The 22,717-nt window shown below is 47.9% G+C and overlaps 2 protein-coding genes across 2 annotated transcripts in view; both read left to right on the top strand.

The window, feature by feature from the left end:
• Positions 1-22,717, top strand: part of LOC141212798 (uncharacterized) — a 158,302-nt gene that overhangs the window by 70,178 nt on the left and 65,407 nt on the right. The gene's annotated exons all lie outside the window — the stretch shown is intronic.
• The window catches only part of LOC141212819 (general transcription factor II-I repeat domain-containing protein 2-like), a 57,090-nt gene continuing 35,838 nt past the window's right edge, over positions 1,466-22,717 (top strand). The window contains exon 1 of the mRNA XM_073665126.1: positions 1,466-1,795. Coding sequence (XP_073521227.1) covers positions 1,466-1,795 — 330 coding nt within the window. The remainder of the gene's footprint in view (positions 1,796-22,717) is intronic.

The following is a 22,717-nucleotide window of genomic DNA, read 5'->3' as shown; positions in this document are numbered from 1 at the left end:
CACATTGTGTTCTTCCCCATGTTCGTCGGTCCCGTCGGGGCTTATGTCCGAACCAATATAAAATGGGATTTGGACGTATGTGCCGACGAGGCCATAGAATATATAATGGTGCTGACAGACTCAACGTGTGCTCTGTCCTGCATCATTTTCGGGCGTATACACCTACTGGACGCAGTCTACTATGTCCGAGTGTCTGCCTCAAGTAGGCGATGCACGACAGAGCACATGTTCGCTCTGCCAGCACCATTATAGTCCGTACTCTGCATACGCCCACGGACTATGATGCATTTCTATGGGAGCAGGACGGAGTTGCTAACAGACATATTTTTCAATACACAGAGCACCTGTTTAACATCATAAATGGCATCGTCATCAAAAAAGCGCAAGATTGCTGAGGAAAAACGAATATTTCAGGAAAAGTGGGAAAACTTATATTTTGTCACAGAGGTCGGAGAGAGAGCCCAGAGTCTGATTTGTCTTCATTTGTCGCAGCTTAAGGACTACAATGTGCGTGGACATTACATGACGCAGCATGGAGGACAGTATGGAGCAATGTCTGGCAAACAGAGAGGAAAAGCTTCAGCAGCTGAAAGCGTCTCTTCAAAAACAGCGAAACTTCTTCCCAAGTATTAACAGGTGAAGTGAAGCTTCTGGAAAAGAGAGCTTTCTACTCAGTAACATGATAGCAAATCATTCACGACCATTTACTGAGGGTAACAGATACTCCATACTGTGCCGTGTTCATTCGTGGGGTTGATGAAAACCTAAACATAACCGAGGAATTATTGGATTTATTACCAATGAAAGGCACAACGACCGGTCGGGACATTTTTAAAGAACTTGAAGGTTGTATTAACCCAGCAGGACCGCCATGGGATAAACTGGTGTCTGTGGTAGCGGATGGTGCACCAGCAATGTGTCCTGAAAACATTGGTGTTGTCAGATTATTGAAAGCAAAACGAGGCCAGCGTTCATTGTCAGGTCCTTTCAGTGCTATACACTGCATTCTGCATCAGGGGGCGCTGTGCGGAAAAAGTGTACAAATGAAAGACGTTATGGACTTTGTGCTTAAGACTGGTAACTTTATACGGGCAAGAGGTCTTAACCATAGGCCGTTCACTTCATTCCTGTCTGATCTGGACAGTGAATATGGAGACTTGCTGTAGCATACCGAGGTCAGATGGTTGAGTCGGTGAAGAGGGTTGGAAAGATTTTTTGCTTTGAGACAGGAGATAGATTTTTATGGCGCTGAAAGATAAAGATGCTTTCCAACTTTCCTTCCCAGCTTTTCTATCTGACTTAGCGTTTCTAACAGATGTCACAGAACACCTCAACGCACTCAACCTGAAGCTCCAGGGCCCAAAGCAGATGATTACAATGATGTTTGCTGGTATAAAAGCAATCAGATGTAGCTGTCTATGTGGCCCAGCAGCTGCAGTCAGGCAATTTGCCTCATTTCTCAGCTATGCAGTCGCTGGTACGAGCTGAACCCGAACGCTTGAACTACTCTTCCAATATAATTTCTCAGTTACTACAAGAGTTTGATAGACGTTTTCATGGGTTTCAGGATCTTGAAGCTGAATTTACACTCTTTGCCACTCCGTTTGCGGTAGACATTGCTTGTGTTTCAGAAGATCTGCAGATGGAGATTGTGGACTTGCAATGCGACGCTGTTCTTAAACAGAAGTATATGGACATTGCTGTTCCAGATCGCTATAGGTTTGTCGCACGAGAAAAATTTCCAAATCTTCTTAAAGCCGCTGCCAGGATCATGGCCATGTTCGGAAGTACATACGTACAGTACAGACGAAAAGTTTGGACACACCTTCTCATTTAAAGATTTTTCTGTATTTTCATGACTTTGAAAATTGTACATTCACTCTGAAGGCATCAAAACTATGAATTAACACATGTGGAATTATATACTTAACAAAAAAGTGTGAAACAACTGAAAATATGTCTTATATTCTAGGTTCTTCAAAGTAGCCACCTTTTGCTTTGATGACTGCTTTGCACACTCTTGGCATTCTCTTGATGAGCTTCAAGAGGTAGTCACCGGAAATGGTCTTCCAACAATCTTGAAGGAGTTCCCAGAGATGCTTAGCACTTGTTGGCCCTTTTGCCTTCACTCTGTGGTCCAGCTCACCCCAAACCATCTCAATTGGGTTCAGGTCTGGTGACTGTGGAGGCCAGGTGATCTGACGTAGCACCCCATCACTCTCCTTCTTGGTCAAATAGCCCTTACACAGCCTGGAGGTGTGTTTGGGGTCATTGTCCTGTTGAAAAATAAATGATGGTCCAACTAAACGCAAACTGCATGGAATAGCATGCCGCTGCAAGATGCTGTCGTAGCCATGCTGGTTCAGTATGCCTTCAATTTTGAATAAATCCCCAACAGTCTCACCAGCAAAGCACCCCCACACCATCACACCTCCTCCTCCATGCTTCACGGTGGGAACCAAGCATGTAGAGTCCATCCGTTCACCTTTTCTGAGTCGCACAAAGACACGGTGGTTGGAACCAAAGATCTCAAATTTGGACTCATCAGACCAAAGCACAGATTTCTACTGGTCTAATGTCCATTCCTTGTGTACTTTAGCCCAAACAAGTCTCTTTTGCTTGTTGCCTGTCCTTAGCAGTGGGTTCCTAGCAGCTATTTTACCATGAAGGCCTACTGCACAAAGTCTGCTCTTAACAGTTGTTGTAGAGATGTGTCTGCTGCTAGAACTCTGTGTGGCATTGACCTGGTCTCTAATCTGAGCTGCTGTTAACCTGCGATTTCTGAGGCTGGTGACTCGGATAAACTTATCCTCAGAAGCAGAGGTAACTCTTGGTCTTCCTTTCCTGGGGCGGTCCTCATGTGAGCCAGTTTCTTTGTAGCGCTTGATGGTTTTAGCAACTGCACTCGGGGACACTTTCAAAGTTTTCCCAATTTTTCGGACTGTCTGATCTTCATTTCTTAAAGTAATGATGGCCACTCGTTTTTCTTTACTTAGCTGCTTTTTTCTTGCCATAATACAAATTCTAACAGTTTATTCAGTAGGACTATCAGCTGTGTATCCACCAGACTTCTGCACAACACAACTGATGGTCCCAACCCCATTTATAAGGCAAGAAATCCCACTTATTAAACCTGACAGGGCACACCTGTGAAAACCATTTCCGGTGACTACCTCTTGAAGCTCATCAAGAGAATGCCAAGAGTGTGCAAAGCAGTCATCAAAGCAAAAGGTGGCTACTTAGAAGAACCTAGAATATAAGACATATTTTCAGTTGTTTCACACTTTTTTGTTAAGTATATAATTCCACATGTGTTAATTCATAGTTTAGATGCCTTCAGTGTGAATGTACAATTTTCATAGTCATGAAAATATAGAAAAATCTTTAAATGAGAAGGTGTGTCCAAACTTTTGGTCTGTACTGTATAAGAACAGTTTTTCTCTTCAATGAAGCTTAACAAATCAGCATTATGGTTAAGACTTACAGATGAACATCTTCGTGCAACATTGCGATTGGCCAACACTCAGGATTTCAAGCCCAATCTTGACATTCTCGTATCTGGCAAATGCTGCCAACTGAGCAGCCAGATTGAATTCTGCGACACTTGAAGTGGAAAACTGGATTGTTAAAATAAGCATGTGGAGTAAGCCGGCAAATTTCCGTTAAGTTTAAACCTAGCAGTATTATAGTACAGTAATGGAGAATTGTTATAGTAGTTCAAATAGATAATTGTTTAACAATAATTTTGTACTGTATTAAATTTGAAAGGAATGCGGCCCGCCAGCTTACAATTTTTTTTAACTGCAGCCCATTTACTCTATCGAGTTTGAGACCCATGTACTAGTGGAAGTCACGAGTGCAAGGGTTCATGGGCGCCAGTAGTGGAAGACATAGTGCGCGAAACCGAAGAACAAGTAAGCAGACCTGCTGATCAGCACTGCAGTGCTGAGGCCGAGTTATGGTGAAATAGGGAGCGACAGTGCGCCTCACCAGTCCTGGAGTATATTACAGAGGAAGGAGACTGTGTGGAAAATGCTTTATACTGTAAAGGAAACGTCCAGAACACTTTGTGCCCCCCGATATCCCTTGTATGCCGGGACGTTGCTAGGGTCCTAAAAGATCAGGGGCCAAAGCCCCAAAGTAGGTGTTTCCCCATACAACCTCCCCGCCACTTAAAAGAGGACCTATACATATATAATTACAGTACACCATTGTTGCTAACTTAAAATACACAACTGAAAGACCAATATTCCCAAAATTACTTCTGCACAATGCAATAATAATCCCGCTACACAATGCCCTCTACCATCAACACTACACAGTGAGTACATAGTATTATGATATGACCATTGCCTCTACATAAAAAACACACTGTACAAAGACCATCTGACTTCTCACATTTCTATTCCCACCCTGCACAACCGCCCCATGCTGCCTGCTCTTCCGACGTGGAATAGGAACCTCAATACTTCAAAAATTATGTCATTACTATGATTACCCTCCACCAATTAATGCTACAAAGACTGTGTGCCAGATAGAGGGGACCTATAAAAATAATAGTGTCCCATAGAAAGTAGTAAAGACCCCACTGTGCTGCCTAGCAAGTAATAATGCCAGATATGCTCTTATGAAAGTTTCAATATCTGAAGTGTTCCCTCCAAGCAACAAATACCGTTGAGTATCCCCTTTAAGTAATAATGCCCCCTTAAAGACACAATCAAACTACACCCAACTACAAAGTTCTTCTTCAAGTCTATGGACGATGATTTCTGGGAGGTGAAAGAAGAAATTTCTGATGATGCACCCATTTAAAATAAATAATGTCCTTAGTGCCCCCATAGCACCCTGTATATTGTATGATAGTCCAACAGCTCACTACACACTGTATGATGGTCCCCACAGCTCCCTATGCACTGTATGATGGTCCCCACAGCTCCCTACGCACTGTATGATGGTCCCCACAGCTCCGTATGCACTGCATAATGGTCCCCACAGCTCCGTATGCACTGCATAATGGTCCCCACAGCTCCCTATGCCCTGTATGATGGTACCCACAGTTCCATATGCACTGTATCATGGTCCCCACAGCTCCCTATACCCTGTATGATGGTCCCCACAGCTCCGTATGCACTGCATAATGGTCCCCACAGCTCCCTATGCCCTGTATGATGGTACCCACAGTTCCATATGCACTGTATCATGGTCCCCACAGCTCCCTACGCTCTGTATGATGGTCCCCACAGCTCCCTATGCACTGTATGATGGTCCCCACAGCTCCCTATGCACTGTATGATGGTACCCACAGCTCCATATGCACTGGTATCATGGTCCCCACAGCTCCCTACGCTCTGTATGATGGTCCCCACAGCTCCCTATACACTGTATGATGGTCCCCACAGCTCCCTAGACACTGTATGATGGTCCCCACAGCTCCTTAGACACTGTACGATGGTCCCCACAGCTCCCTAGACACTGTATGATGATCCCCACAGCTCCCCCATGCACTGTATGATGGTCCCCACAGCTCCCTATGCATTGCATAATGGTCCCCACAGCTCTCTATGCTCTGTATGAGGGTCCCCACAGCTCCCTATGCTCTGTATGATGGAACCCACAGCTCCCTATGCACTGTATGATGGTCCCCACAGCTATCTAAGCTCTGTATTATGGAACCCACAGCTCCCTATGCACTGTATGATGGTCCCCACAGCTATCTACGCTCTGTATGATGGTCCCCACAGCTCACTATGCACTGTATGATGGTCCCCACAGCTCCTTGCTCCTTAGATACTGTATGATGGTCCTCATACTTCCCTATACACTGTATGATGGTCCCCACAGCTCCCTACACACTGTATGATGGTCCCCACAGCTCCTTAGATACTGTATGAGTGTCCCCACAGCTCCCTAGACACTGTATGATGGTCCCTACAGCTCCCTATGCTCTGTATGATGGTCCCCACAGCTCCCTATGCTCTGTATGATGGTCCCCACAGTGCCCTATGCACTGTATGATGGTCTTCACAGCTCCCTATGCATTGTATGATGGTCTCCACAGCTCCCTATGCATTGTATGATTGTCCTCATAGCTCTCTACGCACTGTATGATGGTCCCCGCAGCTCCTCTTGCACTGAATGATGGTCCCCATGGCTCCTTATACACTGTATGATGGTCCCCATGGCTCCTTATGTACTGTATGATGGTCCCCGCAGCTCCCTACGCTCGGTATGATGGTCCCCACATCTCCCTATGCACTGTATGATGGTCCCCACAGCTCCTCAGGCACTGTATGATGGTTTCCACAGCTCCCTATGCATTTTCTGATGGTCCCCACAGCTCTCTACGCATTGTATGATGGTCCCTGCAGCTCCTTATGCACTGTATGATGGTCCTCACGGCTCCTTATACACTGTATGATGGTCCCCACGGCTCCTTATACACTGTATGATGGTCCCCACGGCTCCTTATACACTGTATGATGGTCCCCACGGCTCCTTAAGTACTGTATGATACTCCCCACAGCTCCCTACGCTCTGTATGATGGTCCCCACAACTCCCTATGCACTGCATAATGGTCCCCACAGCTCCATATGCACTGCATAATGGTCCCCACAGCTGCCTACGCACTGCATAATGGTCCCCACAGCTCCCTATGCACTGCATAATGGTCCCCACAGCTCCCTATGCACTGCATAATGGTCCCCACAGCTCCCTATGCACTGCATAATGGTCCCCACAGCTCCCTTTGCCCTGTATAAAGGTCCCCACATCTCCCTATGCACTGCATAATGGTCCCCACGCTCCCTATGCACTGCATAATGGTCCCCAAAGCTCCCTATGCACTGTATGATGGTCTCCACAGCTCCCTATGCATTGTCTGATGGTCCCCACAGCTCCCTATGCACTGTATGATGGTCTCTATAACTCCTTATAACTGGCATGATTGTCCCTACAACTACCTATATCCTGTATAATGGCCCTCACAGCCCCATATATACAGTACTGTATGATGGCCCCCGCAGCCCAATATATACTGTATGATGGCCCCCATACCCACTTGTACACTATATTATGGCCCTTACAGCTCCCTTTATACTGTATGATGGCCCCACGGCCCCTTATAAACTGTATTCTGGCACCCACTCCCCATTTTATATAATATGATGGCCCCACTGCCCCTTATATATAGCATGATGACTCTCATAGCCCCTTATAGTATGATGACACTCACACCCCTTATATATACAGGTGCATCTCACTAAATTAGAATATCATTAAAAAGTTTATTTATTTTAGTTCTTCAATGGTGAAAATGAAACTCATATATTCTATAAAGTCATTACAATCAAAGTGATCTATTTCAAGTGTTTATTTCTGTTAATGTTGATGATTATGGCCAGGGGCGCACATAGAAATCATGAGGCCCCATAGCAGAAGCTCTAATTGGACCCCCCGCCCAAAAAAATAAATAAATATTTGTCTGTGTCACAGAAGAGCCGATCTCACAACTTTCCAGCCTTTACTTCGCTTTTCTAATGTTCCTCCTACTGAAGTCCTAGATCCCTCTTTCATTGCCCCCATGAAGTATGATGCCAATAAAAGTGCCCCCCAAACACAGTATGATACCCCATGGTGCATTCCTCCACATTAGCCTCTACATGAACAGTATAATGACCTTATTGTACCCCACTTCAACTCCCAAGGCAAAGTATGGTGACCCTAACACTGTATGATTCCCCCAACTGTGACTCCCACACAGCCCTCCATACAGTATAATGGGCCTACATACAGTATAATGGCCCACACTAGCCCTCCAAACAGTATAATGGCCCCACACAGCCCTCCATACAGTATAATGGGCCTACATACAGTATAATGGCCCACACTAGCCCTCCAAACAGTATGATGGACCCCACACAAACCTTCACACCGTATAATTGCTTTCATACAGTATAACGGCCCCCCACATAGCCCTCAAAATATCATAATGACCCCACATAGACTTCCATATAGTATAATATGCCACCCATAATCCTCCATATAGTATAATGCACCCTCCAAAATCCTCCATATAGTATAATGCACCCCCCATAATCCTCCATATAGTATAATGCACTCCCCATAGTCCTCCATACAGTATATTTCACACCCCAAAGGGTAAAATGCAGCCCTCATATAGTATAATGCACCACACAGTCCTGCAGTATTATGGGCACCACATACTCACTGATTTTAAAATACCATATGTTTTAAATAAGACGACCCGAGTATAAGCCGAGGCCCCTAATTTTACCACAAAAAAACTGGGAAAACGTATTGAGTTGAGTATAAGCCTAGGGTAGGAAATGCAGCAGCTACTGTAAAATGTCACCATCCTGGTATGTATGGCTCCATCATCACTAATCCTGGTATGTATGGCACCCCTCATCCCTCAATCCTGGTACATATGGTACCCCTCATCCCCCAATCCTGTTATGTGTGGCCCCCTCATCCCCCAATCCTGGTATGTATGGCTCCCTCATCACCAATCCTGGTGTGTATGGCACCCCTCATCCCCCAATCCTGGTACATATGGCACCCCTCATTCCTGAAAACCCCTTTAATCTGACTTTATAGAAAAAGTCTATATCCGGCTACTGTCCTCCCCTCATGAATCACAAAATATGCCAAGTGTGAACAACTTCTGTCCCCAAATGAGGACTTGCAGGCGATCAGTTGATAGTCGGGGATCTGGCAGTGAACACCCTCAGGCCACACCACTGCTATGTAGCACGTGAGCCTCGGGGGAGCGAGGAGGATAGGTGAGTATTGGGGGGTGGGAGGTTGCGGCGGCGGAGGAGCGGGCACACTCAGTAGCGGCTGCTGTAGCTACCACGTGTGCCCGCTGCTAAAGGGACATGAATATTACCTCTTCTCCACTTCCATGGGCGTGGAGAAGAGGGAATATTCATTCTCTTTAGTAGCGGGCACGGAGGAGCGCTGAGCCGTGGCTCCTGCTTACAGTGCCTGCTACTAAAGAGAATGCATATTCACGCTTGTCAATGCTCATAGTCCCGGCGTGGAGAGGAGTGAATATGCCAACAGGTGAACGGCTCAGCGCTCCTCCGTGCCCGCTACTAAAGAGAATGAATATTCCCTCTTCTCCACGCCCATGGAAGTGGAGAAGAGGTAATATTCATGTCCCTTTAGCAGCGGGCACACGTGGTAGCTACAGCAGCCGCTACTGAGTGTGCCTGCTCCTCCGCCGCCGGAACCTCCCACCCCCCAATACTCACCTATCCTCCTCGCTCCCCCGAGGCTCACGGGCCCCATAGCAGTGGTGTGGCCTGCCATCATTGGCGGTACGCCACTCATTATGGCTTATAGCCAATGAAATCACAAAAGTCATTATCTCAGTAAATTAAAATACTTTATAACATCAGCTTGAAAAATGTTTTTAAAATCCGAAATGTTGGCCTACTGAAATGTGTGTTCAGTAAATGCACTCAATACTTGGTCAGGCTCCTTTTGCATCAATTACTGCATCAATGCGGCGTGGCATGGAGGCGATCAGCCTGTGGCACTGCTGAGGTGTTATGGAAGCCCAGGTTGTTTTGATGGCAGCCTTCAGCTTGTCTGCTTTGTTGGTTTGGTGTCTCTTATCTTCCTCTTGACAATACCCCATAGATTCTCTATAATAGATTCTCTATGGGGTTAAGGTCATGTGAGTTTGCTGACCAATCAAGCACAGTGATACTGTTGTGTAAACCAGGTATTGGTACTTTTGGCAGTGTGGACAGGTGCCAAGTCCTGCTGGAGAATGAAATTTCCATCTACAAAAAGCTTGTCAGCAGAGGGAAGCATGAAGTGCTGTAAAATTTCCTGGTAGACAGCTGCGCTGACTTTGGTGTTGATAAAACACAGTGGACCTACACCAGCAGATGACATGGCTCCCCAAACCATCAGTGATTGTGGAAACTTCACCCTAGACCTCAAGCAGCTTGGATTGTGGCCTCTCCACTCTTCCTCCAGACTCTGGGACCTTGATTTCCAAAGGAAAATTGGAACTCTGGGACCTTGTGGATGGTGTCAATGACTGCCTTCTTGGCATTTGTCAAGTCAGCAGTTTTCCCCATGATTGTGGAGCCTACTGAAACAGACTATGGGACATTTTTAAACACTTAGGAAGCCGTTGCAGGTGTTTTATGTTAATTATTCTAATTTACTGAGATAATGACTTTTGTGTTTTCATTGGCTGTAAGCCATAATCGTCAACATTAACAGAAATAAACACTTGAAATAGATCCCTCTGTCAGTAATGACTCTATATAATATAGGAGTTTCACTTTTTGTATTGAAGAACTCAAATAAATTAACTTTTTGATGATATTCTAATTTAGTGAGATGCACCTGCATATGATGACTGTTGCCCCCAGTGGAATATATGCGGTGTCTATTTTGGGATATTTTAGTATACCCATGATGATACTATAGACAGCCATTATACCTGGAATGGCCCCTTCCTTGCGTGCCTTGCTTTTTTTTGCTTACATGTCTAACAATCACATATGTGTTGTGTCCCTTCCCCCATCATCCTATTTTTCTATTGCTGAATAAATATGATAGATTTTATACTCCCTGGACTCCTTTGATGGTCTTTTACCCTGCGGGGTTTTCTTTCATATATGGACTCACTGTGTGGTGGTGATGGTAGAGGACATTGTGTAGCAGGATCATTTTGGCCTTGTGTAGTAGTAATTTTGGGAATATTGGTCTTTGTATAGTGTATTTTAGATTAGTAACAGTGGTATACTGTAATTATATATGTATAAATCCTCTTTTAAGTGGCAGGGAGGTTATATGGGGAAACATGTACTTTGGGGCTGGGGTCCCTGATCTCTTAGGACCCCAGCAACGCTCCTGCACTGGGGAAAAGCAGGGTCTGGAGGCCACTTTAATATCATCATTTTATGGATATGACGCCAAAGAAACTAATGAAGTGCTTTGCAAAGTGCCATAATTAAAAAAATAAAATGGCGCAATTTTACAAGACCCGTAGCGTCTCCATTTTTCGGGATCTGGGACCGGGTTTATTTTTTGCACACCGAGCTGAAGTTTTTATTGATACCATTTTGGGGTAGATCCGATGTTTTGATCGCCCGTTATTGCATTTTATTGCAATGTTGCGGCGACCAAAAAACATAATTCTGGCGTTTAGAATTTTTTTCTCGTTACGCCGTTTACCGATCGGATTAATTCTTTTTTATATTGATAGATCGGGCGATTCTGAGCACGGCAATAGCAAATATGTGTATGTGGGTGGTATTTTTAGAATTTTATTTTGAATGGGACGAAAGGGGGGTGATTTAAACTTTTATATATTTTTTATTTTTTTTTAATATTTTCAAAAACATTTTTTTTGTACACTTTTTGCTTGCTTCTATAGTCTCATTAGGAGACTAGAAGCAGCAACTGTCCAATCACCTCTGCTACATAGAGGTGATGAGCAGATCAGCTCTATGTAGCAGAAATGCTCCTGTGCTATGAGCGCCGACCACTAGGTGGCGCTCATAGCGTCAGTACATGACAATCACTGGGGTCTGCTGCAGACCCAGAGTTGTCATGCCCACCCATCAGTGACCCGCGATTACGTGACGGGGTCACCGATGGGCGGGGTAAGTGATGCGCTTCCGGCGCAGCGCTGTTAAATGCCGCTGTCAGAGATTGACAGCGGCATTTAACATGTTAACAGCCGCGGGTGGATTGCGATTCCACCTGCGGCTGTTGGGGGCACATGTCAGCTGTATAAATCAGCTGACATGTGCCCGGTTCAGTGGGGGCTCAGCGCCGGAGCCCTCACTGAACCGGGGGTGATAGCCTAGTGCGTACTATTACGCCCCATGCTTTAAAGGGGTTAAATGGAGTATAATATTTGACAGTTCCCAAAAATTTCAGGATGTTTACGGCAGTAATATGGGATCACGTCTGATGACCACGGTTTTAGGCACTGGCCTTGTAGTGTGGTATTGGTCTGCGACCAAGTGTGAATAGGTTCAAGAAAACACAGCTGGCAGACTTTAAATGGAGAGTAGTATTTGGCACGCTCCACAAAATGTCACTGTTATTAGGTAAGGTGTGTATAGGAAAATGTTATTTAAGGAAATAAAATGTACATTTTATTGGGGATTCCTACACAGTCAGTGATTTTAGTCCAGTGTTTTCCTGTAACTCACATAGCAGTAGAAGACAAAGACAGAAACACAATACACAAATCCCCTGCAGTAAAATAAACCGCAATAGTGCATGAAAATAACAAAGGGGACTTAGTTAACAGAATTGTGATCAAAATAATGTGAAAGCCATCGGTAAAGTTTTAAATATTAGAGTTAGGACTGTCCCATAAGGGTCGCCGTGACGACACGGGATGGCTTTCGCATTATTTCAATCAAAATTATGTTAACTAAGTACGCTTTATTATTTTCATGCACTATTGCGATTTATTTATTGCAGGGTGTTTGTGTATTGTATTTCTGTCTTCGTTTTTTTTCTGGCTAGTGGCCATGTGTGAACATGCTCTTACATGCTGCATGCACGACAATTAAAATTCCAGTTCAGGTCTCGAGTGTTTTTCATATAGCAGTAGGTTATATGGATTAAAATAAAGGTTCATTTAAATAGCTGTCATGAATTATAACATGGGGCTGTGGGATATTTGCAGTCTGTGACTTTTTTGTTTAGTAATTTATTTCCTGAAGTGTAAACTTGATACATAAAACAGCAGTGTCCGTTATGATGACATCACAAAGCACATGACAGCACCGAGAACATGACATCATAGACCTCACATGACATCATAACTGCTACAGAATGTACAAAGTTCTATTCCTGAGCCATCTTGTGTCACAGCTTGAAGAGGACCAGTCCAGGTAAGTAGCTCATCACTGAACGCTGGGGATCGGGTCACATCGGAAAGGGAGGAGCACTGGCTGCACAGCATTGTGTCACAGCACAAACAGCAGAGTAGGATCAGGAAGAGATCTGCAGTGTGTGCTGTATGGACTGTGTCCTCATCCCCACGATATTTCCAGATGATTATTAGCTGCATTGTTTTCTTTCTTCCTGACCTTCCTCAAGGCTGTTCTGAGATCTGTGGAGTAACTATCATACGTCTGGCAATTATCAAGTGAGTAGACTTTTTGGGATTCAGCAAGAAGGTAGGTGTGCGTGCATGTGACTGTGTGTGTAGGCACAGCATTGAAGGTTTGTGTGACCCCAGATCTAAAGGGAAGTGTGTCTGTGACCCCAGCACTAAAAGGATGTGTGTCTGTGACCCCACCAATAAAGGCATGTGTGTCTGTGACCCCAGCACTTAAAGGATGTGTGTCTGTGATCCCACCAATAAAGGGATGTGTGTCTTTGACCCCACCAATAAAGGGATGTGTGCCTATGACCCCACCAATAAAGGGGTGGATGTGTGATGGTTTGTGTGTCCCTGCACTAATGGGGTGTGTGTTTGTGTCCTCAACACTGCAGCACTGAAGGGGTGTGTGCACGTGTGTTTGGCACATGTGTACATGTCCCTGAAATGCAGCACTGAAGGGCTGTGTGTGTGGCCCCAGCACTGAAGGTGTGTGACTGTGTCTGTTTGTGTGACCTCAGCACCAAAGGGATGTGTGTCTGTGACCCCAGCAATAAAGATGTGTGTCTCTATGGCCCCATCAATAACGGGGAGGCTGTGTGATGGTTTGCGTGTCCCTGCACTAATGGGGTGTGTGCTTGTTTCCTCAACACTGCAGCACTGAAGGGGTGTGTGCACGTGTGTTTGGCACACGTGTACATCTCCCCTGAAATGCAGCACTGAAGGGCTGTGTGTGTGGCTCCAGCACTGAAGGTGTGTGTCGGTGTCTGTTTGTGTGACCTCAGCACCAAAGGGATGTGTGTCTGTGGCCCCAGCAATGAAGGGCTGTGTCTCTATGGCCCCATTAATAAAGGGGTGGCTGTGTGATGGTTTGTGTGTCCCTGCACTAATGGGGTGTGTGTTTGTGTCCTCAACACTGCAGCACTGAAGGGGAGTGTGCACGTGTGTTTGGCACACATGTACATGTCTCCAGAAATGTAGCACTGAAGGGCTGTGTGTGTGGCCCCAGCACTGAAGGTGAGTGTCTGTGTCTGTTTGTGTGACCTCAGCACCAAAGGGATGTGTGTCTGTGACCCCAGAAATGAAGGGGTGTCTCTGTGACCCCATCAATAAAGGGGTGGATGTGTGATGGTTTGTGTGTCCCTGCACTAATGGGGTGTGTGCTTGTTTTCTCAAGACCGCAGCACTAAAGGGGTGTGTGCACGTGTGTTTGGCACATGTGTACATGTCCCTGAAATGCAGCACTGAAGGGATGTGTGTGTGGCCCCAGCACTGAAGGTGTGTGACTGTGTCTGTTTGTGTGACCTCAGCACCAAAGGGATGTGTGTCTGTGACCCCAGCAATAAAGATGTGTGTCTCTATGGCCCCATCAATAATGGGGAGGCTGTGTGATGGTTTGCGTGTCCCTGCACTAATGGGGTGTGTGCTTGTTTCCTCAACACTGCAGCACTGAAGGGGTGTGTGCACGTGTGTTTGGCACACGTGTATATTTCCCCTGAAATGCAGCACTGAAGGGCTGTGTGGGTGGCCCCAGCACTGAAGGTGTGTGTCTGTTTGTGTGACCTCAGCACCAAAGGGATGTGTGTCTGTGACCCCAGCAATGAAGGGGTTGTGTCTCTATGGCCCCATTAATAAAGGGGTGGCTGTGTGATGGTTTGTGTGTCCCTGCACTAATGGGGTGTGTGTGTGTGTCCTCAACACTGCAGCACTGAAGGGGTGTGTGCACGTGTGTTTGGCACATGTGTACATTTCCCCTGAAATGCAGCACTGAAGGGCTGTGTGTTTGGCCCAGCACTGAAGGTGTGTGTCTGTGTCTGTTTGTTTGACCTCAGCACTAAAGGGATGTGTGTCTGTGACCCCAGCAATAAAGATGTGCGTCTCTAGGGCCCCATCAATAACGGGGAGGCTGTGTGATGGTTTGCGTGTCCCTGCACTAATGGGGTGTGTGCTTGTTTCCTCAACACTGCAACACTGAAGGGGTGTGTGCACGTGTGTTTGACACACGTGTACATCTCCCCTGAAATGCAGCACTGAAGGGCTGTGTGTGTGGCTCCAGCACTGAAGGTGTGTGTCTGTGTCTGTTTGTGTGACCTCAGCACCAAAGGGATGTGTGTCTGTGACCCCAGCAATGAAGGGCTGTGTGTCTATGGCCCCATTAATAAAGGGGTGGCTGTGTGATGGTTTGTGTGTCCCTGCACTAATGGGGTGTGTGTTTGTGTCCTCAACACTGCAGCACTGAAGGGGAGTGTGCACGTGTGTTTGGCACACATGTACATGTCTCCAGAAATGTAGCACTGAAGGGCTGTGTGTGTGGCCCCAGCACTGAAGGTGTGTGTCTGTGTCTGTTTGTGTGACCTCAGCACCAAAGGGATGTGTGTCTGTGACCCCAGAAATGAAGGGGTGTCTCTGTGACCCCATCAATAAAGGGGTGCATGTGTGATGGTTTGTGTGTCCCTGCACTAATGGGGTGTGTGTTTGTGTCCTCAACACTGCAACACTGAAGGGGTGTGTGCAAGTGTGTTTGGCACACGTGTACATCTCCCCTGAAATGCAGCACTGAAGGGCTGTGTGTGTGGCTCCAGCACTGAAGGTGTGTGTCTGTTTGTGTGACCTCAGCACCAAAGGGATGTGTGTCTGTGACCCCAGCAATGAAGGGCTGTGTCTCTATGGCCCCATTAATAAAGGGGTGGCTGTGTGATGGTTTGTGTGTCCCTGCACTAATGGGGTGTGTGTTTGTGTCCTCAACACTGCAGCACTGAAGGGGAGTGTGCACGTGTGTTTGGCACACATGTACATGTCTCCAGAAATGTAGCACTGAAGGGCTGTGTGTGTGGCCCCAGCACTGAAGGTGTGTATCTGTGTCTGTTTGTGTGACCTCAGCACCAAAGGGATGTGTGTCTGTGACCCCAGAAATGAAGGGGTGTCTCTGTGACCGCATCAATAAAGGGGTGCATATGTGATGGTTTGTGTGTCCCTGCACTAATGGGGTGTGTGTTTGTGTCCTCAACACTGCAACACTGAAGGGGTGTGTGCACGTGTGTTTGGCACACGTGTACATCTCCCCTGAAATGCAGCACTGAAGGGCTGTGTGTGTGGCTCCAGCACTGAAGGTGTGTGTCTGTGTCTGTTTGTGTGACCTCAGCACCAAAGGGATGTGTGTCTGTGACCCCAGCAATAAAGATGTGTGTCTCTATGGCCCCATCAATAACAGGGAGGCTGTGTGATGGTTTGCGTGTCCCTGCACTAATGGGGTGTGTGCTTGTTTCCTCAACACTGCAGCACTGAAGGGGTGTGTGCACGTGTGTTTGGCACACGTGTATATTTCCCCTGAAATGCAGCACTGAAGGGCTGTGTGGGTGGCCCCAGCACTGAAGGTGTGTGTCTGTTTGTGTGACCTCAGCACCAAAGGGATGTGTGTCTGTGACCCCAGCAATGAAGGGGTTGTGTCTCTATGGCCCCATCAATAAAGGGGTGGCTGTGTGATGGTTTGTGTGTCCCTGCACTAATGGGGTGTGTGTTTGTGTCCTCAACACTGCAGCACTGAAGGGGTGTGTGCACGTGTGTTTGGAACACGTGTACATTTCCCCTGAAATGCAGCACTGAAGGGCTGTGTATGTGGCCCCAGCACTGAAGGTGTGTGTCTGTGTCTGTTTGTGTGACCTCAGCACCAAAGAGATGTGTGTCTGTGACCCCAGCATTAAAGATGTGTGTCTCTATGGCCCCATCAATAACCGGGAGGCTGTGTGATGGTTTGCGTGTCCCTGCACTAATGGGGTGTGTGCTTGTTTCCTCAACACTGCAGCACTGAAGGGGTGTGTGCACGTGTGTTTGGCACACGTGTATATTTCCCCTGAAATGCAGCACTGAAGGGCTGTGTGGGTGGCCCCAGCACTGAAGGTGTGTGTCTGTTTGTGTGACCTCAGCACCAAAGGGATGTGTGTCTGTGACCCCAGCAATGAAGGGGTTGTGTCTCTATGGCCCCATCAATAAAGGGGTGGCTGTGTGATGGTTTGTGTGTCCCTGCACTAATGGGGTGTGTGTTTGTGTCCTCAACACTGCAGCACTGAAGGGGTGTGTGCACGTGTGTTTGGCACACGTGTACATTTCGCCTGAAATGCAGCACTGAAGGGCTGTGTATGTGGCTCCAGCACTGAAGGTGTGTGTCTGTGTCTGTTTGTGTGACCTCAGCACCAAAGAGATGTGTGTCTGTGACCCCAGCAATAAAGATGTGTGTCTCTATGGCCCCATCAATAACCGGGAGGCTGTGTGATGGTTTGCGTGTCCCTGCACTAATGGGGTGTGTGCTTGTTTCCTCAACACTGCAGCACTGAAGGGGTGTGTGCACGTGTGTTTGGCACACGTGTATATTTCCCCTGAAATGCAGCACTGAAGGGCTGTGTGGATGGCCCCAGCACTGAAGGTGTGTGTCTGTCTGTGTGACCTCAGCACCAAAGGGATGTGTGTCTGTGACCCCAGCAATGAAGGGGTTGTGTCTCTATGGCCCCATCAATAAAGGGGTGGCTGTGTGATGGTTTGTGTGTCCCTGCACTAATGGGGTGTTTGTTTGTGTCCTCAACACTGCAGCACTGAAGGGGTGTGTGCACGTGTGTTTGGCACTTGTGTACATGTCCCCTGAAATGCAGCACTGAAGGGCTGTGTGTGTGGCCCAGCACTGAAGGTGTGTGTCTGTGTCTGTTTGTTTGACCTCAGCACTAAAGGGATGTGTGTCTGTGACCCCAGCAATAAAGATGTGCGTCTCTATGGCCCCATCAATAACGGGGAGGCTGTGTGATGGTTTGCGTGTCCCTGCACTAATGGGGTGTGTGGTTGTTTCCTCAACACTGCAACACTGAAGGGGTGTGTGCACGTGTGTTTGGCACACGTGTACATCTCCCCTGAAATGCAGCACTGAAGGGCTGTGTGTGTGGCTCCAGCACTGAAGGTGTGTGTCTGTGTCTGTTTGTGTGACCTCAGCACCAAAGGGATGTGTGTCTGTGACCCCAGCAATGAAGGGCTGTGTCTCTATGGCCCCATTAATAAAGGGGTGGCTGTGTGATGGTTTGTGTGTCCCTGCACTAATGGGGTGTTTGTTTGTGTCCTCAACACTGCAGCACTGAAGGGGAATGTGCACGTGTGTTTGGCACACATGCACATGTCTCCAGAAATGTAGCACTGAAGGGCTGTGTGTGTGGCCCCAGCACTGAAGGTGTGTGTCTGTGTCTGTTTGTGTGACCTCAGCACCAAAGGGATGTGTGTCTGTGACCACAGAAATGAAGGGGTGTCTCTGTGACCCCATCAATAAAGGGGTGCATGTGTGATGGTTTGTGTGTCCCTGCACTAATGGGGTGTGTGTTTGTGTCCTCAACACTGCAACACTGAAGGGGTGTGTGCAAGTGTGTTTGGCACACGTGTACATCTCCCCTGAAATGCAGCACTGAAGGGCTGTGTGTGTGGCTCCAGCACTGAAGGTGTGTGTCTGTTTGTGTGACCTCAGCACCAAAGGGATGTGTGTCTGTGACCCCAGCAATGAAGGGCTGTGTCTCTATGGCCCCATTAATAAAGGGGTGGCTGTGTGATGGTTTGTGTGTCCCTGCACTAATGGGGTGTGTGTTTGTGTCCTCAACACTGCAGCACTGAAGGGGAGTGTGCACGTGTGTTTGGCACACATGTACATGTCTCCAGAAATGTAGCACTGAAGGGCTGTGTGTGTGGCCCCAGCACTGAAGGTGTGTATCTGTGTCTGTTTGTGTGACCTCAGCACCAAAGGGATGTGTGTCTGTGACCCCAGAAATGAAGGGGTGTCTCTGTGACCGCATCAATAAAGGGGTGCATATGTGATGGTTTGTGTGTCCCTGCACTAATGGGGTGTGTGTTTGTGTCCTCAACACTGCAACACTGAAGGGGTGTGTGCACGTGTGTTTGGCACACGTGTACATCTCCCCTGAAATGCAGCACTGAAGGGCTGTGTGTGTGGCTCCAGCACTGAAGGTGTGTGTCTGTGTCTGTTTGTGTGACCTCAGCACCAAAGGGATGTGTGTCTGTGACCCCAGCAATAAAGATGTGTGTCTCTATGGCCCCATCAATAACAGGGAGGCTGTGTGATGGTTTGCGTGTCCCTGCACTAATGGGGTGTGTGCTTGTTTCCTCAACACTGCAGCACTGAAGGGGTGTGTGCACGTGTGTTTGGCACACGTGTATATTTCCCCTGAAATGCAGCACTGAAGGGCTGTGTGGGTGGCCCCAGCACTGAAGGTGTGTGTCTGTTTGTGTGACCTCAGCACCAAAGGGATGTGTGTCTGTGACCCCAGCAATGAAGGGGTTGTGTCTCTATGGCCCCATCAATAAAGGGGTGGCTGTGTGATGGTTTGTGTGTCCCTGCACTAATGGGGTGTGTGTTTGTGTCCTCAACACTGCAGCACTGAAGGGGTGTGTGCACGTGTGTTTGGAACACGTGTACATTTCCCCTGAAATGCAGCACTGAAGGGCTGTGTATGTGGCCCCAGCACTGAAGGTGTGTGTCTGTGTCTGTTTGTGTGACCTCAGCACCAAAGAGATGTGTGTCTGTGACCCCAGCATTAAAGATGTGTGTCTCTATGGCCCCATCAATAACCGGGAGGCTGTGTGATGGTTTGCGTGTCCCTGCACTAATGGGGTGTGTGCTTGTTTCCTCAACACTGCAGCACTGAAGGGGTGTGTGCACGTGTGTTTGGCACACGTGTATATTTCCCCTGAAATGCAGCACTGAAGGGCTGTGTGGGTGGCCCCAGCACTGAAGGTGTGTGTCTGTTTGTGTGACCTCAGCACCAAAGGGATGTGTGTCTGTGACCCCAGCAATGAAGGGGTTGTGTCTCTATGGCCCCATCAATAAAGGGGTGGCTGTGTGATGGTTTGTGTGTCCCTGCACTAATGGGGTGTGTGTTTGTGTCCTCAACACTGCAGCACTGAAGGGGTGTGTGCACGTGTGTTTGGCACACGTGTACATTTCGCCTGAAATGCAGCACTGAAGGGCTGTGTATGTGGCTCCAGCACTGAAGGTGTGTGTCTGTGTCTGTTTGTGTGACCTCAGCACCAAAGAGATGTGTGTCTGTGACCCCAGCAATAAAGATGTGTGTCTCTATGGCCCCATCAATAACCGGGAGGCTGTGTGATGGTTTGCGTGTCCCTGCACTAATGGGGTGTGTGCTTGTTTCCTCAACACTGCAGCACTGAAGGGGTGTGTGCACGTGTGTTTGGCACACGTGTATATTTCCCCTGAAATGCAGCACTGAAGGGCTGTGTGGATGGCCCCAGCACTGAAGGTGTGTGTCTGTCTGTGTGACCTCAGCACCAAAGGGATGTGTGTCTGTGACCCCAGCAATGAAGGGGTTGTGTCTCTATGGCCCCATCAATAAAGGGGTGGCTGTGTGATGGTTTGTGTGTCCCTGCACTAATGGGGTGTTTGTTTGTGTCCTCAACACTGCAGCACTGAAGGGGTGTGTGCACGTGTGTTTGGCACTTGTGTACATGTCCCCTGAAATGCAGCACTGAAGGGCTGTGTGTGTGGCCCAGCACTGAAGGTGTGTGTCTGTGTCTGTTTGTTTGACCTCAGCACTAAAGGGATGTGTGTCTGTGACCCCAGCAATAAAGATGTGCGTCTCTATGGCCCCATCAATAACGGGGAGGCTGTGTGATGGTTTGCGTGTCCCTGCACTAATGGGGTGTGTGGTTGTTTCCTCAACACTGCAACACTGAAGGGGTGTGTGCACGTGTGTTTGGCACACGTGTACATCTCCCCTGAAATGCAGCACTGAAGGGCTGTGTGTGTGGCTCCAGCACTGAAGGTGTGTGTCTGTGTCTGTTTGTGTGACCTCAGCACCAAAGGGATGTGTGTCTGTGACCCCAGCAATGAAGGGCTGTGTCTCTATGGCCCCATTAATAAAGGGGTGGCTGTGTGATGGTTTGTGTGTCCCTGCACTAATGGGGTGTTTGTTTGTGTCCTCAACACTGCAGCACTGAAGGGGAATGTGCACGTGTGTTTGGCACACATGCACATGTCTCCAGAAATGTAGCACTGAAGGGCTGTGTGTGTGGCCCCAGCACTGAAGGTGTGTGTCTGTGTCTGTTTGTGTGACCTCAGCACCAAAGGGATGTGTGTCTGTGACCACAGAAATGAAGGGGTGTCTCTGTGACCCCATCAATAAAGGGGTGCATGTGTGATGGTTTGTGTGTCCCTGCACTAATGGGGTGTGTGTTTGTGTCCTCAACACTGCAACACTGAAGGGGTGTGTGCACGTGTGTTTGGCACACGTGTACATCTCCCCTGAAATGCAGCACTGAAGGGCTGTGTGTGTGGCTCCAGCACTGAAGGTGTGTGTCTGTGTCTGTTTGTGTGACCTCAGCACCAAACGGATGTGTGTCTGTGGCCCCAGCAATGAAGGGCTATGTCTCTATGGCCCCATTAATAAAGGGGTGGCTGTGTGATGGTTTGTGTGTCCCTGCACTAATGGGGTGTGTGTTTGTGTCCTCAACACTGCAGCACTGAAGGGGAGTGTGCACGTGTGTTTGGCACACATGTACATGTCTCCAGAAATGTAGCACTGAAGGGCTGTGTGTGAGGCCCCAGCACTGAAGGTGTGTGTCTGTGTCTGTTTGTGTGACCTCAGCACCAAAGGGATGTGTGTCTGTGACCCCAGAAATGAAGGGGTGTCTCTGTGACCCCATCAATAAAGGGGTGGATGTGTGATGGTTTGTGTGTCCCTGCACTAATGGGGTGTGTGCTTGTGTCCTCAACACTGCAGCACTGAAGGGGTGTGTGCACGTGTATTTGGCACACGTGTACATGTCCCCTGAAATGCAGCACTGAAGGGCTGTGTATGTGGCCCCAGCACTGAAGGTGTGTGTCTGTGTCTGTTTGTGTGACCTCAGCACCAAAGGGATGTGTGTCTGTGACCCCAGCAATAAAGATGTGTGTCTCTATGGCCCCATCAATAATGGGGAGGCTGTGTGATGGTTTGCGTGTCCCTGCACTAATGAGGTGTGTGCTTGTTTCCTCAACACCGCAGCACTAAAGGGGTGTGTGCACGTGTGTTTGGCACAAGTGTACATGTCCCCTGAAATGCAGCACTGAAGGACTGTGTGGGTGGCCCCAGCACTGAAGGTGTGTGTCTGTTTGTGTGACCTCAGCACCAAAGGGATGTGTGTCTGCGACCCCAGCAATGAAGGGGTTGTGTCTCTATGGCCCCATCAATAAAGGGGTGGCTGTGTGATGGTTTGTGTGTCCCTGCACTAATGGGGTGTGTGTTTGTGTCCTCAACACTGCAGCACTGAAGGGGTATGTGCACGTGTGTTTGGCACACATGTACATGTTCCCTGAAATGCAGCACTGAAGGGCTGTGTGTGTGGCCCCAGCACTGAAGGTGTGTGTCTTTGTCTGTTTGTGTGACCTCAGCACCAAAGGGATGTGTGTCTGTGACCCCAGCAATGAAGGGCTGTGTCTCTATGGCCCCATTAATAAAGGGGTGGCTGTGTGATGGTTTGTGTGTCCCTGCACTAATGGGGTGTGTGTTTGTGTCCTCAACACTGCAGCACTGAAGGGGAGTGTGCACGTGTGTTTAGCACAC

This window comes from Phyllobates terribilis, unplaced genomic scaffold (assembly GCF_046119375.1).
Source record: "Phyllobates terribilis strain yellow unplaced genomic scaffold, ASM4611937v1 Scaffold_186__1_contigs__length_3700242, whole genome shotgun sequence".
Taxonomy (NCBI): Eukaryota; Metazoa; Chordata; class Amphibia; order Anura; family Dendrobatidae; genus Phyllobates; species Phyllobates terribilis.
The sequence above is the reverse complement of the archived record's forward strand: the minus strand, read 5'-3'. Positions and strand labels throughout refer to the sequence as shown.